Consider the following 17,404-nt stretch of genomic DNA (forward strand, 5'->3'; position numbering starts at 1 on the left):
TTGTGTTTTTTTCCATAGTATAATACTAAGGTGTCTGTCTTAGTTCTTTCCATCTTTATACATACACAGAGAACACAGCAAGGTATCTCAGGTTTTTTATTAGCACTAGTTTGGTTTTCAGATTCAGGTCCCTTAAGTAAATCCATGTAGAAAGAGGATTGCTTTGACTGAAATTGGGCAGTATCCAAGTGATTATACAAAGGCAATAGGAACTGGCCTTTCTGCACTCCTAGAGTGTAGCACATGAAACTCGGACTTCATCCATGCTAGAAGTATGTAACACAAAGGCCCAGAACATGCACAGATGGGCTGCAAACCTGTAGCAGCAGCCTGCTGATTAATAAACCAGTAGAAGAGATTTTAGGCAGCAGGCTTCAGCAGGATCCTAAACCTAAGGTTTTGGTCCAAGGCCAAATTGGAAGAATATAATGAAGCATGATCAGCTGAGGGCACCGCTTTCCACAGCACGCTATGACACAGAGCTTTCCCAGACAGTAACTGCACCACCAACCCAAGTGCAGGGCTGAGGATGCTGCCAGTGCTCCTGAGTGGAGCCAACGGGCAAGTTAAATAAATGTGTGCCAGTAGCCAGAGGGGCACAGACATGTGACAGGTGCCAAGGATATATACAAACCCCAGACCACCCAAGTCAGGAGGTTCTGTGTCAGATGCAAGGACTGTTACCACAGGCCCATTCTGATAACCCCTGAGTCACCACCCAGATCCCTTGCAGTTCCTTTGGTGAACACCATCAGGCTCTCTTAGACTGCCCAACTGTATGTTCACTTTCTCTGTGTGAAGGAGGGAAATCAGTAAAATATTTACAAAAGACAGGAAACAGGGAGCAACAGCAGACTAGTAAGGTTTTGCTAAATAGGAAAATACTGTCCCTTTAGTCACATAAAAGTCTTGGTGATGACTTCCATGGCACTGTAAACGTGAACTAGTATCCCTTTTTAGTTATACAGCCTAGCATGAGTGGCAGTATTCCAGGATAATCCACCATATTTCAGGATAATCCACTTGCCTCATCAGAGTCTAGGCCTGCTACACTTTGACCATCTCTATCAGATTTTCCAGAATATCCTTCTCCTGTAAAGTAAGTATGATATTAAGACCCAAAGAGTTGTCGCAGTGAGGTTTTGAGTCAGATGCTCTGCGTGGGATTGACTGTCTTGCATCTTCCACTTAAAAGGGAAATAGTTTTCAAACACTTCATGTCCAATGTAGACCAGGATTGAGTTCATTCCTGAAAGGAAGCACAGATCATGCCATCTGAAAGAGCAGGTAAGAGTTTGCTTCAGAGCAAGCAGGCTTGCTTTTATAAGCGTGCCAGGCTTATAAAACAGAGTGGCACAGAGACAACAACAGCTAATGTTACTTGCCCTAAAGATGCTACATATGTGCATTTTCAAATACAGTCTGAGGGTTCTCTTCCCCGAAACATTTATTGAAAAGAAATACAAACAACCTTTGTGCTAAATTGAAAACACAACCAAATCAGTATCCTGCAACTGTATTAGTTAGGAGAATAATAACAGTTATTGTCTTCAGGGAGGACAAGTGCCAACCTATCTGGTCAGATCTGTTGCCTTAACAAACAAATGCTGACTGCCCTTCAAAGCTCTGGGATTTCTGGTAGGAGGTACGATACCATGCTGTCACCATACCCATTTTCCTGTCCAGATACCAGACACCAAAGCTGCTGAAAGGTCCCCTCTGGTGTGGGTTTGCATTCTGTACTCATGTTTGTTGTGTTCCCAGTGTGGTTAAAACCACAGTGGGATACTTTGGGAGACATGCTTATCTAAAATCACAGAGACAGAACCTACACAGCTGCCCAGGGGATTTCATCTTCCACATCTTCAGAAGTGGTATTACTCTGTTGACAGGCCTTTGAGTTTCCCATTAAGTTACACAAGTCTCAGCAGTCCTTTCCAAAACCAGTTATGAACAGCTGTGGTATTTTGCTTGGTACTAGGCAGCTGTTCACTGGGACCTTAACTCGAGACCAAACTGAGAACTGTCATTAGGCAATACCAACAGCAGCTTCCAGGCCTTGTTTAAAGAATTGACTGTCCCTCTCTCCTAAATATCTGGTCTCAAGTATCCCAGTTCTATGTAAAGGTTCCACTCAAGTTCATCATTCTGGAATCCTTCAGGTTACTTCATTCTAAATCCCTACTCTTTTAAAGACAAGGGAAGCACAGAAAGAATTGGAAGGAATATGTTTCCTGCTGTGATCATAACTGACCTGGGTAGAAAAATGGAGCACCCGACCACAATTTCTTGACATCCACAAGGTAATATATCAGCAATAAGAGGATGAAAGCAAAGCAGCCTGTGGTTGTCACGTACGATATTGACCTACAAACATTTTCAGTAGAAGGATTAATATTTAAAGAACTATGTGATACAGATCTCAATATACAAAAGGTAAAGTAGTACTTTAACATAATCATACTAAAAGTTGTATCTCTTTGCTTACCATAAGTTCTTGTTTATGGGAATAAACCCTTCTTCTTTAGAACATTTTGTCAAGATAGCAGAAATAATTCCCTGAAATAGAAAGTTGCTGAAGTTTATATAACTGTTGCAACGTGTTTAACTAACTTCGCACTGCATTACAATGCGTGTCTGTAAAAGAGCTACATAACTATCAGACTTACCATTAATATGCTCCATATGACGAACCGACTCATAATTTGTTTGTGCTGGTCTTTGTAGAACAAAGTAATTTTTCCCGCCTTATAAAAGAATTTAAAAAAATAATATCCATTAATGTAATTACATTTCAAGAACCAGCTATATTTGCCACCAGCTACCTGAGCAAAGACAGAGAACACTAATAGGATTTACATCAGCCAAATGGCTGAAAGGCTCAGAATGAGGACTCTTTGCAAAGAATGGACACAGAAGAGGAAAATGAGTAAATGCAACCCAATCAGCAATAGAGGTGCACCTTTTCTCCCTTCCCTACTATGTTAACACTGAGGAAGGGGAGAAGCAACGTTATTAGGTCAACACAATGTAACTTGAGCTCCATCTCCCTTAGCAAGGGTTACATGAAGAAACACTACAGCCAGCCCCAACAGCTTCTCCACGGCACCATGTCACACCCTGACCTGCTCAGAGCATGTGCTCCTTCTCATACACCATTAAGAAATGTGTCCTAATGACTCATTCCTCAGTGCCACACTTCTGTTCCAAGCTCTGCCTCACAGATATTCCCAACCAATTTGTACCCTGTGCTACATGTGGAAACATTCCTTTCCCAGCACAAGAGTTTCAGTTTGCTTCAGAGCTGCTGCACAGTCAGAAAAGCCAGCAGTGACTAACTAGAACTGCATCAAAAAGCATTGTGGTATTGCATTTCAAACACAGTGGCGAGCTGTGAGCTTTTGGTGTTGGTAACACCGATGTGGATCTCTGCCTCCCTCGAGTCAGGTAAGGTGAGCACACTCAGCACCTATGCAAGACAGCTAACACTGCACATCAAGTAGAAAATTAGCAATGAGGAACAAATACAGCTTCAACATTTAAAACACTTAAAATGGAGCTGTGAAATCTATGCACCTCTTGACCTTATTTTACAACATGCAGAGCTAGCCTACTCCCAGCATAAGCCCAATCTTAAAACAAACGAAGTTTCCAGGTGGATATTTTGAAAACTTCTTGTGTCCATCCCTTACAAAAACTAAGAAAAAGTCTAGGTGTATCTAATGCAAGTTACTGCCATGTTAGGTTCCACTTCTCTGACACTCACCTGAGGCTGTCATCCTGAAAGCATTGCTCTGGAAAATTTTTGTTAGAACCAGTCTCAGTCATAAGTAAAGAAACCCAGTTGCCTCCCCACTTCCAAGCTTCCTTCAAATCTTCCCATTATTGCATGCAGCCAGAAAGAAAAGAGGTACCTGCAGTCCCAAAAATGCCATTACAATGCTATTTATGGTCCCCAGGATCCCTTCAGGATCATATGGCATCGTTGTTTGGTAAGTCACCTTAGAGAGAAAACAGTTGTTACAGGGCACCTGAACAACCAATCTCCTTTCTCTTAAATCCCCTTGTATGTATCATTCCCAAGCCCCTCCTGACAGGTATGTTCAGTGCTCGCCTGTGGCTTCATACTACAAACCAAAAGCTACTTACACTTGAAGAGGGATGCTGATATATATGCTTTTCTCCAAGAAGCAAACGATCAATGTAACCAGCTGCTCCTCCAGTGCAGTTGGGATACTTTCCAAAGTCTCCAATGCCCCCAGGACCAAGATAGCCCCTAGGACAGAGGCAAGCAGGTTATAGCACACAGTGTTGGTATGCTCCATACTACTGGCCCAGCACACTAAATGCTCGATATTTTCCCTGGCTAGAGGCACATGTTGATGGCATTGAAATGATCATATATTGCTGTACACAGACCTCAGGGAGATTTTAATCCTCTTCTTTAGATAGAAAGGAAGAATGACATCACCTTTGTAACACCTAGTACTTTAGTACCAAAGTAAAGAAAGTTTTTTCACATGGTGAATGCTTCCTTTAACGCTGCTGGCCTAAAAGCTCTCCATTCCTTCGCCATGGGTAATAAAATGTACTTTCTACTCAGTAGAAGAAAAACTATCTGATGCCCCACAGAAAGTAGTCCAAGAGCACCGTCTTACCTAGGACAATCTGGCACAGGTAACAAGAAGGTCAGGCAGAGCCAAATCACTTCTAAAATCAGAATAAAAATCCACTGTGGCCAGTAGGGGAGAATATCCTGCAGAGCAGGATACGGTGCTTCCTGCATGAGATGGAGGAAAGGGAGTATTAGCTGGCAAGTAAGAACCATGCCCTTGGGGACAATCTGTACTTCCTGGCAGGCAGTCCCCCAGATACAAGAGGGAGCTGCTGTCATTACAAAATTGGGTTCTACCAATAGACCTTTCATTTTCAAAAATGATTTCCAGACACTTAGTTACATGGGGAGGGTGGAGAGGATGGGAGAAACAAACCAAAACAAAAGCCCCTAATGTTTTTTAACTTGGGAAATGTCAAAAAGAATTTTGATTCATGAGTAGAACAAAAGCCTTTTGGGAAAACAGACTCTCAAAAGGCCAAAAAGCAGTATTACTTTCCCCTGCTGTGAAAAAACGCTGCCAAATTAGCTGGACAAAACACAGACCACAGGATTGAGCATAGAGATGCCTGTCCCTGGGCTCCCTTTGGCAACGGAAATTCATCAAAAGTGCCTTGGAATGCCTGCTTCTAAGCACCATCTGAATGGATTTGTGAAATCCTCAAATACAGCAAAACTAGGTGGAATAAAATGCAGACTGGGACACTGAAGGGTGCACATTCCCCAGAATTTTTACCAGGTCAGACTGCACTACATATCAGGTAAGATGCTACATTTCTCATGGTCTTTGTGCCCAAACAAGAGGAAAGGTGTCCAAACCCTACTCCAGTTTCAGTTGTCATCTCCCCACGTAACTCACCCAGGTCCCACTCTCAGCTCTTGTAAACAGAAGTTCAAGAGCAGCAACCACCAGGTATGTGAATCCCAGCCTCTGGAGCACCCCAGGAATACGCAGATTATCCCAGGACACTGGAAAACATGTAAGATTGTGAAAGAGGAGTAAACACAGGCTCTTCTGTAAATATGAAAGCTACCCTTTCTCCAAGGAGAGCTGAGACACACTGCATCTGCAGGTAACAATGGACACCTCCACCCTGCCACCCCAACTTTCTGTAAATCATAATCCTGGGAAAGTCACTACCAAGACGATAGCAGTGATTGGCACAGGAGCCTGACAGAGAGAACTGCATCAGTGCAGAACTGAACAGCACTCTACAGGATACCATCAAACTGCCCCCATACAGCTGATCAGTACAGCAAGGCTGACACTGTTTTTGCAACAGCCCAGCCAAGGAGGCAGGAACAGCAGTTGCAGAAATGCAAGAAAGGGAGCTAGTTCCACTCACAGGGTTTAAGGCAGTAATTGGGATTGACAACTATGATTCCCAGCAGGATTAGCAAAAAACTCCTCCAGAGGATCTTCCTGAGCACCTTCCACTTGGAACTTTCCCACCTCAGCATGGAGCTCAGTGACAACGCTATTGATGTCCCCATGATGAACACAAACCTGGAGAACAGAGCAGATGGAAAATGGAGCTGACTGATGTCTCACAACACTTGTGTGACAGCAAACACTAAAACTAACAAAGTTAGGTAACTGGCCCAACAAAATTTCACTGAGTGAAACTGGACAATTCTATTTCTTCTATTCCCAGGCTACTGAGCTTGCACTATGGGACCCTTCCACCTTTTTCAGTGGTCAGTTGAGGCAGGGTTGTAATTGCATTCTGGTCTTTTTCCAGCAATTCATTTGCTACCAAAAAATTCCATTACTCAAAATAAAATTAGCATCTTCAGAACAGTAAAACACAAGCTGCAAATCTATGATTCAGATTCAGAACTGACCCAGTCCTCCCCTCTAGATTAGGTTTACAGTCCAAGACCAGCTCCCACCTCCAAAAGTAACCACAACCGCTGTAGAGAAGCATGCTAGGGGCAGATGGGATAATTGCTTCTCCATAAGATCATTGTCTGGTTATAGAAATATTAGCTTAATCCAAAATGTACTTGGCTATCTTATCTACAGACACACCAGTCCAGCTTTGTATCTTGCCAGACTGACCGCCTTCAACACAGAAGCATGATAATGAGCTTCTCAGGGACACTGCACTTCCACTGGCAGGATAATCCTGGGCCTCCCAATGACATTGTCTGTGGAAGGAAGGAGGATGTGGGGCAGCAAAAACACTTAGCTCTTCTACTTTCTACTGGTTCATAAGGATTTTGTTGTTACCTGGAGGGACAGATTCAAAACAAATTCACCCCTCCAAATACATTTCTACTTGGAGGCAAGGTGCACCCAATGTCCTGTTTGCAACCCTTAATATAAAGAATCACTTCATACAAGAAGTATTCTTCAGGAAAACTTACCATGGAAACACCAGATCAGCCACAGTTAATCCTACAGAGAAATACGAAGGAGCGCATTATTTACCTCGAACCCTCCCTAAATTTTAACAATATTATAGTTGAGCTTCTAGAGGAATTGCAGACTGCTTGCAATTACTTGATGTCCCCAAATCTAAAACATGTTGCAAACAAAACTTATAAAGAGCTAATCATCTTGGTTCACTGCTTTTACCACTCTTCAAGAAGAGGGTCAGAAGTCATTGCTGTGCCTTGGAAAAGATTTCAGGGATGGGATCCTTGCTATTCTCCACTGGGGCACCACAATGCCCAACTCCTTCCCCATCAGCTTGTCAGTCAAGGCATTATGTTTTTACAGCACTGAGCAACATCAGCTTGACTGTGGTCATTAACACAGAAAAGTTGAAGATATGAACCTCTGTGACAAATGAAAAGGTTACACACAGACTGTGATGTGAAACCATCCCGTTGCCGTGTGATGAGCAGGACCATACACTTCTTTGTCCATTAGCCTGACAGGTCAGACACCCTGTAGAGGCAAACTGGCACAGCATGCCAGCCTTCAGCTGAACAACAGCTCACTGCAGCAGCTGCAATGTTCACCATACCTAGACACTGCTGCAGTTAAAACCCAGATTAACTGTCTCAATTGTACTTTACCATTCCAACTCTCATGTTTGAAGAACCAGTATTTTCCTCCTCCATAGTTAACAAACACCATAATTACAAGAGAGAGCCTAAAAAGACAAGAAAAACACTAAGTATTGCATGTCAATGAAATACATATATATGAACACAAAGTTACTGTTTACCCCCACTAAAACATTTCTAACTGTGAGATTTGGTTTATTTTATTTTTAAAGAAAGATTTCCAAGGTTTCCAACAAGGTTTCCAGCTTTACTAAGCAGGAAGCAGTGTTTCAAAGATCACGGGTGGCAGCGAACTGAAGTAAGCTCCTTCACGTAGCATTTTCACACCGAACACATGTTGTTCTTTTCCACCCTCTATCATAACTTTAATGTTTCTTCAAACTAGATCAACTGCAAAGTGTTTTGGAAAATCTGAAATTAAAACCTTGACTAACTTCCAAGTAAAAGAGACCACCTTAAACTGTCCATCTGCTATATATTTCCATACACTGTCAAGCCATCATTGGAAAAACCTCATTCCCCTTGGAAGAGTTGCTTTTGAGCAAGATCTTATGCTCACCCTCGGAACGTGTCAAGGGAATGCAGCCGCTGCCGAGAGGCTGTGCTCCATGAATGCGGGGCAGGATCACAGTTAATGGAGTCTGTTGTGTTTGGGGATCCAAGCTCCTTTGGGAAAAAACCAGACACATGAAGAGCAAATCAGCAGCTGCACCAGCTGCCTAGGGAACAGAGGTCAGCAAACTCCAAACTTTCACAAACTCTGTCTTTATTCTCCCTGTCTTCCTTTTGTTTCCTCACTTGCTACCAATAACCTCTTCCTGGCTCCACCATATTGCAATAATGATTGCAGATGCTCCATACTCCACATTTGACCAGGTAGAAACAACAGCTCAGTAAAAAGAGCCTGTGCTTGAGACTCATGAGAGTTGGGTCCAGTTCAAATCAGCCAAAGACTTGCCATCACTGTGAGTACTGCTTTACAACAGAGCTGAGCAAATCCAGTTGCTGACCCTCAAAAAGGATCCATCCTATCCCGTCAGAACTTGTCTGACACCACAGTGAGACTGCTTTGAGAGCTAAACTAGCAGAAAATGAATCCTTTTAAATGCAGGAGTGGCTTCTTTGCAATTGAGTTTCCTAAACTACTCTGATCAGCCTCAGTGACAGCATAAAGAAGCAGACCACTCTATCACAGCTATAGAGATGAAAAACTACAAGAATTGCTGCAGAGCTCTGCTTCCAAGTCTTTTTATTCTAGATGGATTTGGACCAGGTTTGGCCTAGATGTGAAGTCCAGACTGTGATGAACTACCTACATTCTAGAACAAAACGGAGTTCACACAGAAATGCCAGCTCTAGGGGTACCAGAGAAATTTAGGCTTCAGTTTTTTGCTAAAATTCCTGTGTGTGGGAAGCAGACATGAAGGGTGTCATTTCTTCCCTTCCCTTACACTATGCCAGAAGGGGCCAGTATTTTCACCAACACGTTTGCTTCAAGGGAACTAAAGAGGGCACAAAGCTGTATGTTCAAAACTTGCAAGAGGTCTACAAGGGAATCCACTAAACTTGCATGGAAACCCATTCTAAACATTCTTCATTGACATAAAATTGCCTCTGACATCAAGGCAAGATTTGCTAAGGGGAACACACAAAAGGGGAAGATGATTAGTAACAAACAAGTCTCCGGATGTCCAAATAGTGTGTGTTTTCCTCAGAGATGAAAACACTACAGAATGCAAACTAAAGATAGTGTGGTCACTCACAGAATTAATCAGACGATCAGTTTCTCTGGGGTTCAGTTTCTTGTAAACCCAGTTTCTGACTGGATCAATTCTGAAAATTAGTAACAGTTTAAAACACAAAACAAAACAAGAAGTACTTTATAGTCAATTTCATTTTAATAGCAACTATTTAGCAGCATAAACCAAAAGTTGGGACAGTCCCTATTTCTGTTTTTACAGCTCACACAGGTACTGACATTCAGCCAGTACTTAGGATCTCAATTAAGTCCAGCTGTGTAATTACACTGACAAGCTCAGGCTTGGGGGTTTTATTCTTGAGTTGCTTGCAGGCAAGGATGACTCATGCCATTAGGTACACAAGGTGGAAGGCTGCATATGCTACACACATTTAGGTCCCACTGACTTTGATTACTGATTCCAGGCTAGACCCGGGAACAAGTCATAGGAGGGTGAGGCAGAGTGTGCATGAGCTTACAGTGGACATCAGCTGCTCTGCAGTAACTGCTCTGCTCATAAACTAACAAGGCTGCAAGATATCCCTCAAGCAAAATCACATCGCTGTGCATTTATTATTGCACAGACAGCTACCACAGCGTAACTTGCACATGGCAACCTGATAATAGGATCTGATGATCTGCAAGCAGGGCTACAGGTGGGACTCTGAAGCATTACCACACTCTCGCGTGTTTTTAAACTGGTGGCCCCACTTCATGTGCGAGGAGGAATTTCTGTTCACTTACTTCATAAAAAGGCGCCCAACAATCAGGACAGCAAGGATCCCCATGTAAACCAGGAAAGCAAAGAGAATAGCTACACAGAAAGAGAAGAACACAACTCTCTAAATGATCTAACAAAATCACTCCGCAACTTGGGCTTGGCCAAGCATGACACAAACATGACAAAAATCCCAAACCACCAATCATCACACCACCTTCTCCATGCAATAGACATCCCCAGCCCGAGTTCCAGAGGGAAAAAACCTCACAACAAACCCCCAGAACAACCCAACACAAAAGCAGGTTAGTTTCAAAGTGCAGCTCAGGGACTATGTTGGCATAAAAAAGGCAAAATTTGCTACTGCATTGCATCACAAGGCAATAGCAAGAGAAGAGCTGATGTGCTATATATTCTGAAGAATAAAAATAGAGATTTTGAAACAGCCTCAACATGGAGGAAACAGGGGAGTGGACAATACACCAAGTTTGCAAGCATGGAGAATTTTTCTTTACAGCTGGGAAACTGGAAGGACTGAAAAATAATGTAATGTAAAGGAAAAGAATGGAAGAGACGTAGTCAAGAGTTTGAAACAGTCCTGGAAAAGAGACGAACAAAAAAAGAAAAACATCAGGTTTAAAATTAAAACCGCAACAACAAACAAAAATCCAAACACTGTGGGAATTGTTTCCAATTTTTTGAGAAGCAAGACAGAGGGAAGAAGAGGGAGGATTCTGTGTACGTACATAAACATGCAGGGAAACAAACTACCTATGACAGTATCTCCCTCTGGACACATACCCACTGATTTTTTTGGACTAATCCCTGCAGCAAAAAGGTTGTGGGCATATGATATATCATATGAAGAGGCCTGATCCTGGTCAGGGCCTCAAGATGGGTGTATAACATAAGAAAGCAAGATGTTGAGAAAGAAGAGGGGCAAGCCCATGACAACTCTTCAGCACAGCATGAGTGGCTGCACAGGCTTCTTAGGAAGGTGGTTCTTCTGGGAGACATGCAAGTTGTAGACTTAAAGAGAAAAACAGAGCTTTACATACGGAGGTAGCTGTTGATAGGGCCTTCATTGATGACTAGGTCACAAGAAACAGTTTCCGTGTTTGCAGTTAGGGCCTTTACCACAAGGGAATAATTGCCAAACTCTCCAAAATGATACTGAATCCTGCAAAGGATAAAAAAAATGAAACTTGCTGAGCTGCCACCACTACATGCAGGTACCACAGCAGCATTTGGGGGGGGCTGTAAGCCCAAATGCTTTAGGACAGGCAAGACAAAAACTTGGACTAACAGCATGATCTAGCAAGGACCTTGTCTTTGCCAAGCATTACCCTCCCATAGCCCAACACCGATTCTTTACCACACATGCACTGCCATCATTAGTCTTCTTGAACTACAGACTCCCTGCAAGAGAAACCAGGTGCTTGCACATGCTGCCTCAATGAACACCATTCTGGCTCCTGCTTGCACCTATGTCCTTTCAGCACAATTACAATGTATGCTGCAGTTCCAGCAGTGAGGTGAAGACTGAACTCTAGGTCTAAACAGTCGGGACAAAGGGTGTGTGAGCAGGCACATATCTCCAAGGGAAAAAAAAAAAAAAAAAAACCAAAATATAGGATAGAGTTATTCATGTATTCCCTGGGGCTGGGCCACGTACTTGCAGAGCTCTCTGTCACCCACAGAGGTGCTGAGCATCAGGGTGAGTGGATGCTGGGTATCAACCATTACCGACGCCGTGCCTGTTCTTTTCAGGCTCCCGTTGCTTGGTGGGACAAACGCCAGGAACTGATACAAGCACTGTGGAAGAAGAGGGTGAAGGGAGCTCATTAGTGCCAAAGGAGAGTGAAAGGGGGTCCTGCCTCGCATAGTGGCAAAAACAAGGGAAGCTGTCACGGGGCTAGAGCAGCTCCTGCTGCGGGTATTCCCCGCGTCCTGCTCGCAGGTAAAACCGGAGCGAAGCAACCTGAGGAAGCCACGGGGAGACGCCGGAGAAGCCGAGCAGCCCCGCCGAGGGCCGGACTGTCAGAAGCGGTGGCCGGGGGGCGACCCACGCCTGGCACAGCCCCTCACCTGGTGGCAGGAGCCGGAGCGGGCGGCGAGGCGCAGGCCCGGAGCGGGCAGCTCGTTGCGGACGAGCAGCAGAGCCTGGTCCATCCGCCCCGGCGGCCGCCGCTCCGCCACCGCCGCCGCCGCCGCCGCCCCGGCGCGGGGCCCGGGCGCGCTGCCCTCGGGCGAGCCGTGCCCGGGCGGCTCCGTGAGGGCCGGCGCCATGAGCAGCGCGCCCAGCGCCGCCGCCACCGCGGCCGCCAGCCCCGCCGCCGCCGCCATCGCGCTGCGCTCCGCCCCGGGGCGGCGCCGCCACCGCCCCGCACGGCCGCGCTTCTCCGCGCTTTCCGGGGTCAAGCGTCCCTACCCGGGGCGGCCGGCAGCTTGGGCCCGCCCGCTTGGAAAATCAGGAGGATGGACAGCGGGGCAAGCGTCGAGCTCGAAGCCGCCTTTAGCACGTCCCGCCGCCACGCGTGGCCTCTCTTCGCAGGCTGCAGGCTCGGGGCGGAGGTGTCTGCGGGGCGGCTGGGCAGCCGGCGCTGAGAAAGCTCCGCAGGCGTCCATCCCCGGGCTGGGAAGAGGGTCCTGCTTAGCCTCCGTCTTTCACGGAGAATGCAGAGGGCAAGGCCATGGAAAAGAAACCGCACTTTGTTAGGAGAGAGTTTCTTCCCAGAGAGGTGTCGTCCATCTCGCTGGCGTTACTCCTTGTGGCCGTCCTGCTCCTTAATGTCCTTCTTTACCTCTACCTCAACAAGTTTTACAACTCTTTGGGACACACCGAAACGGACCCCAGCCTCTGCCCTTTTGGGCACTTCAGACTGGGATCAGTGAAAAATTGTTCCCCGTGGCTTTCCTGCGAGGCTATAAATAGGGAAGTCAGGAAACTCAAATGTGTTGGTGAAGGTGCTGTGAAAAAGGTGAGTTTGGTTTTCCTTTCTTCTCTCCTAGATAATGGGCTTTCACAGTTTGCTGGCTAATTAGTGCCCATACTGTTGTTTTGACTATCCTCACAGCAGCTAATTACTGTAGACATCCAGGAGCATATGGCTACTGATAAGGTGAACTGAACAGGTAGGAGAGCATGACCTGGGCCACCTCTCTGATACCAAAGGACTTCCAGTTACACGAGCAAAATCAAAGAAATCGGTGAAGTGCTTATGGAGCATGGTACAATCATGGCACAGTAAGACTGTCTGTTTGGGTGATGTGAAATAACTCACCTGCATTGCCCATTTCAAAGAAAACTTAAGAAATCGTGATGTAATTATGACATTGGTATGGGCTTGCTGTGACAGGTACATGGCCCTACCTAAGGCTGACTGTGCCTGGTAACTGCAATTTGCAGTTGTGACTAAACATCATAGTCAGAGGTCAGCAGCAGTTGTAGCAGTTCATAGAAGAAGGCTTTCCACGTGTCTTACGTGTCTCTTGTGTGTTCTCAGGTCTTTCTTTCTGAGTGGAAGGAAAACAAAGTGGTCCTTTCGCAGCTCACCAACTCAGAGCTGAAGGAGGACTTTCTCCATGGACTGAAGATGCTGAAAGCACTGCAGAGCAAGCACGTTGTCCGGCTGCTTGGCTACTGTGAGCAGCAGTTTACAATCCTCACTGAGTACCATCCTCTTGGCTCCCTGAGGGGTCTGAATGAAACTCTACACATTCCCAAATACAAGAGCATGAACACCTGGCATCACAGGTTGATGCTTGCTATAGACTATGTGAGTGTCATTCGTTACCTGCACAGCAGCCCTCTGGGCACCTTAGTGATGTGCGACTCGAATGACCTGGACAAGGTCCTCTCTCAGTATCTTCTGACAAGTGACTTTCATATCCTAGTGAATGATTTGGATGCTTTGCCTCTTGTGAACAGGAGTGCTGGCAGACTGGTGAAGTGCGGTCATCGGGAGCTCCAGGGTGAGTTTGTAGCTCCTGAGCAGCGTTGGCCCTATGGAGAAGATGTGCCATTCAAAGATGACCTCATGCCTCCCTATGATGAGAAAACAGACATCTGGAAAATCCCAGATGTCTCCAACTTTTTGTTGGGCCATGTTGAAGGAAGTGACATTGTACGACTGCATTTGTTTGACATCCATGCAGCATGTAAGAAGAAGGACCCGGTGGAACGACCTTCTGCCCGAGAGGTCTTAGACACCTATAGGAAAGTTTTAACTCTGCTTATTCGGGAGGCAGCCATGCCTGGTACTAGGGAAATGCTATAGTGAATCATGCAAACAACATACTGAAGTTGATGTCCTTCCTATTTATGTAGCTTACCTGAAGGGCAAAGCTTCTGTCCCCAGAACTGAGAAGAAAAGAACAACTGAACCTGTACCTTTTGATTAAAAAAAAAAAAATCTACCCAATCCTAGAACTATGCAAGCTTCCCATTGGTATGTTTAATCTATTATTGGAAGAGGAGGAGAGAGAGAAATGAAATTGTGTGGGTGCAGGGGAAATTTGTTCCTTAAGAAATAATAAGTACTCTTTTGCAACATTTACACAAAAAATATCTTGAAAATTACAGAAAAATAACAAAAAAAAAAATTAGTCCACCTCAACTGGTTGGCAGAGGATGGGGGAGCAGAGACCATGGCATGCCCCCCACAAGCTTTGTGCTAATTCCTGTGGCTTTGGCTTGTTTGTATCCACAAAGCTCTCATCCACTTTCCCATGGAGTAAAAACAGTGGTCACTCAGAAAGGAGTATCCCGGTTCACTTCAGATTTTGGTAAGCCCCAGTGCCAGAGCCCCAATGGCAGTCTCTCCATGCTGGATGGGGAATAGGTTGGTTTTGGAGCCATATGGCCATTGCTCTGTGGTCCCTGTATCCCACACCAGCAAGCATGTGGCTACTTTTGTAAGCAAGCAGATGATGCAGATCCTGAAGAGTCTACTTACAGACATATGCTCTTGGTTTTCAAGCCTTTGTCCCATGGTATTCTCAGATGGGCTCTTTAGAGACAAAGTTGTAAAACAGGAGTCTCTTGCTCTTTTTTAATCCACAGAAGTCCTGAACACTTTGGAAGAGAGCTGAAGCGTATCTTTTTTTCATTCACTTATCCTTGCTGAGTGTCATCGTGACTCAATGGAAGGGAGGAGAACAAGGAACTGAAAGAGAATGTGACTTCCTTCCATAGAATTGAGCATTAAACACAAGGTTTGGAAAAGAGAAGCCCTGTATTTGGGCATACAACTCTATTTGGTGTGAATTCAAAGCGCACTGAGCATAAAAAAAGACTGCTAAAAAGCAGCCTTGTTCGGTGTGTTAGGAAAAGGCTTGTGGTACCTACATGGGTGTTACAGCCTGGTACCAACAGCTGGAGAGGAAAAATAATGATGCCTTAATCCAGCAGTAGGCTCGGTTTGATGGGACTGGGATCTGGGATGCAATTGTCCTCTTGGTGAAAAAACAGGAATAGTGTGATTCAGAAATGTGGACTCTACCTTTGCACACATGAGGAATTCCTGTGCTGTGGACAAGGTCTTCTAAGGATCTAAGGGCCTGAGACCACTTGTGTGTTTTGACTTGTAAGCAGAGAAGTACATGGTCCATGCTGCTGAAGACTTTGGTTCTATTCTTTTCTACGTTGCTATTTCTCTTCACCTAAACAAGCTGCGTTATGACTGCACTGAGAACATGCAGTCAGTTCGTATATATAATGTTCAAATCCTGGTACCAAAATTTTATTATAAATGGGAAAACTTTCCTGCAAATTAGTAAATTTGTACCTGATATCATACAATGCCATCGGGAGACCTTTAAAGGCTGCTGATTATGGCTTCCTCTCTGGACAGTCTGTTTCCTTAAATTAGCTGACTTTTGCCCTTTTTCACTTGTGCAGTCTTTCCTTGCAGCTTTCCTGCTCAGGTTGTCAGGAGGCAAATCTCAGAAGACAGCGTCTCCAAAAGAGAGTAGTGATTTTGGATGCTTCGGGTTTGTTTTGAACTTTGACTCAAAACACCTAAAAGAAGCCTGGGGAAGAAGAATGCTCTATTTGTTGTAAATGCATCATCCAGCCCATGAACTCTTGAGTTGTAGCTATTAAGGCTAGAGTTCTACAGTTCCAGCATGAATCCAGGATGTGCAACAGCTGGAAGAGTGTCCTGTTACAGCTCCTCAAAGCCAGGGACCAAGCTTTGAAGGGCCAAGAGTCAAATCTTTTGCATGTTCCACCCACAATAACTTGTTACCTTTTGTTAGCTGTCATGTACACTTGAAAGGAAAATCAGCATCTGATGACTGTGAATAAACATCCCATTTGTTTGTTTATGAGAGTAGCAAGGACAGAGAAGAAGAACCTGCCAAGCTTCTTATGCTGCTCTCTCTCAGTTAAGACAAACTTTTGTCAGGATTCTTTATCTGTTGTGTACTGTTGCACCTTGCAAACAGCCATATTAGTTTCACAGAGTGAAAAAAGTGAGGACAGATTCTGCTGCTGAATAATCATCTTGCAGTGGAGATGACTCTCTCTGTTCCTGGATGAAGTAATTACAAATGTTTTAAGAAAACATGTCTCCCTAAATATTCCCCCTGAGGAGTGGGTTCTCCACATGTCTCTTACCCATTCCCTCTCCTGTGTGTTGTCCAGCATTGTATTTCATCAGGAATAAATTACATTTGTTCTGAATACAGCATTATGGAGCTGCAAAGTTTCTTTTTTTGGATGTTGGTTCTGTCTGTGAGGAAACACTAGATGGCAGCATGAAGGTCAGTTTAGCTTTAGTTATTAGCAGTTGCAGCCTCTCATGCCCAAACATAGCCAGAATCTGCCCTTGAAGCCAGTATTTTCCTAGCAAACTTCCATAAAGATCTCATTGGGTTTGCATTAGTGAGTTTAAAGTAACAAGGCAGATAGACATAAGGGGTGTTATAAGAGCCACAGCTGCCAGTTGAAGGGCCTACCATCTCTAACTTGCTCATGGTATTTGTGTACTGTTTGCATGTCACCTCCTTCCAGTCTTTCAGTAAAATCAGACGTTTGTACCTTATGCATCTTTCTGTCCTTCCCTGCTAATCCCTTCTGCAATCTCAAGATCGCATGAATCCAGTCCTTCCCACAGTTCCAGCTTCTTTTCCCTTAAAGGGAAGAGGCAAGGCCTCATGGAGAGGGGAGAAGGCAGGACGGCCCTGCATGCTGTTGTCTCCCCTCTTTCCAAGTCTCTTTTCTGGAAATTCCAGTTTTTACCACCAATGACAGGCTTTGATAAATATTTAGGGACTTTGCTGCCTCAGTACAAGCAGCTCTTGTATGTCT

The 17,404-nt window shown here is 44.8% G+C and overlaps 2 protein-coding genes across 2 annotated transcripts; one reads left to right on the top strand and one right to left on the bottom strand.

The window, feature by feature from the left end:
• Positions 1-81: 81 nt before the first annotated feature.
• Positions 82-11,988, bottom strand: HGSNAT (heparan-alpha-glucosaminide N-acetyltransferase). Its single transcript, XM_032685491.1, has 16 exons — positions 11,765-11,988; positions 11,148-11,269; positions 10,116-10,185; positions 9,397-9,466; positions 8,193-8,299; positions 7,643-7,719; positions 6,986-7,016; positions 5,962-6,122; positions 5,475-5,584; positions 4,659-4,780; positions 4,150-4,276; positions 3,915-4,001; positions 2,670-2,747; positions 2,489-2,559; positions 2,255-2,367; positions 82-1,249 (listed from the first exon to the last, which is right to left on the bottom strand). The coding sequence occupies exons 1-16, from the start codon at positions 11,971-11,973 to the stop codon at positions 1,068-1,070; spliced, it is 1,737 nt and encodes a 578-aa protein (XP_032541382.1). The 5' UTR covers positions 11,974-11,988; the 3' UTR covers positions 82-1,067.
• Positions 11,989-12,490: 502 nt separating this feature from the next.
• Positions 12,491-16,780, top strand: POMK (protein O-mannose kinase). Its single transcript, XM_032686856.1, has 2 exons — positions 12,491-13,070; positions 13,596-16,780. Exons 1-2 carry the CDS (start codon positions 12,783-12,785, stop codon positions 14,367-14,369), a joined length of 1,062 nt encoding a protein of 353 aa, XP_032542747.1. The 5' UTR covers positions 12,491-12,782; the 3' UTR covers positions 14,370-16,780.
• The last annotated feature ends 624 nt before the right edge of the window (positions 16,781-17,404 follow it).

The sequence above is a fragment of the Chiroxiphia lanceolata genome, chromosome 4 (genome assembly GCF_009829145.1).
Source record: "Chiroxiphia lanceolata isolate bChiLan1 chromosome 4, bChiLan1.pri, whole genome shotgun sequence".
Classification (NCBI taxonomy): Eukaryota; Metazoa; Chordata; class Aves; order Passeriformes; family Pipridae; genus Chiroxiphia; species Chiroxiphia lanceolata.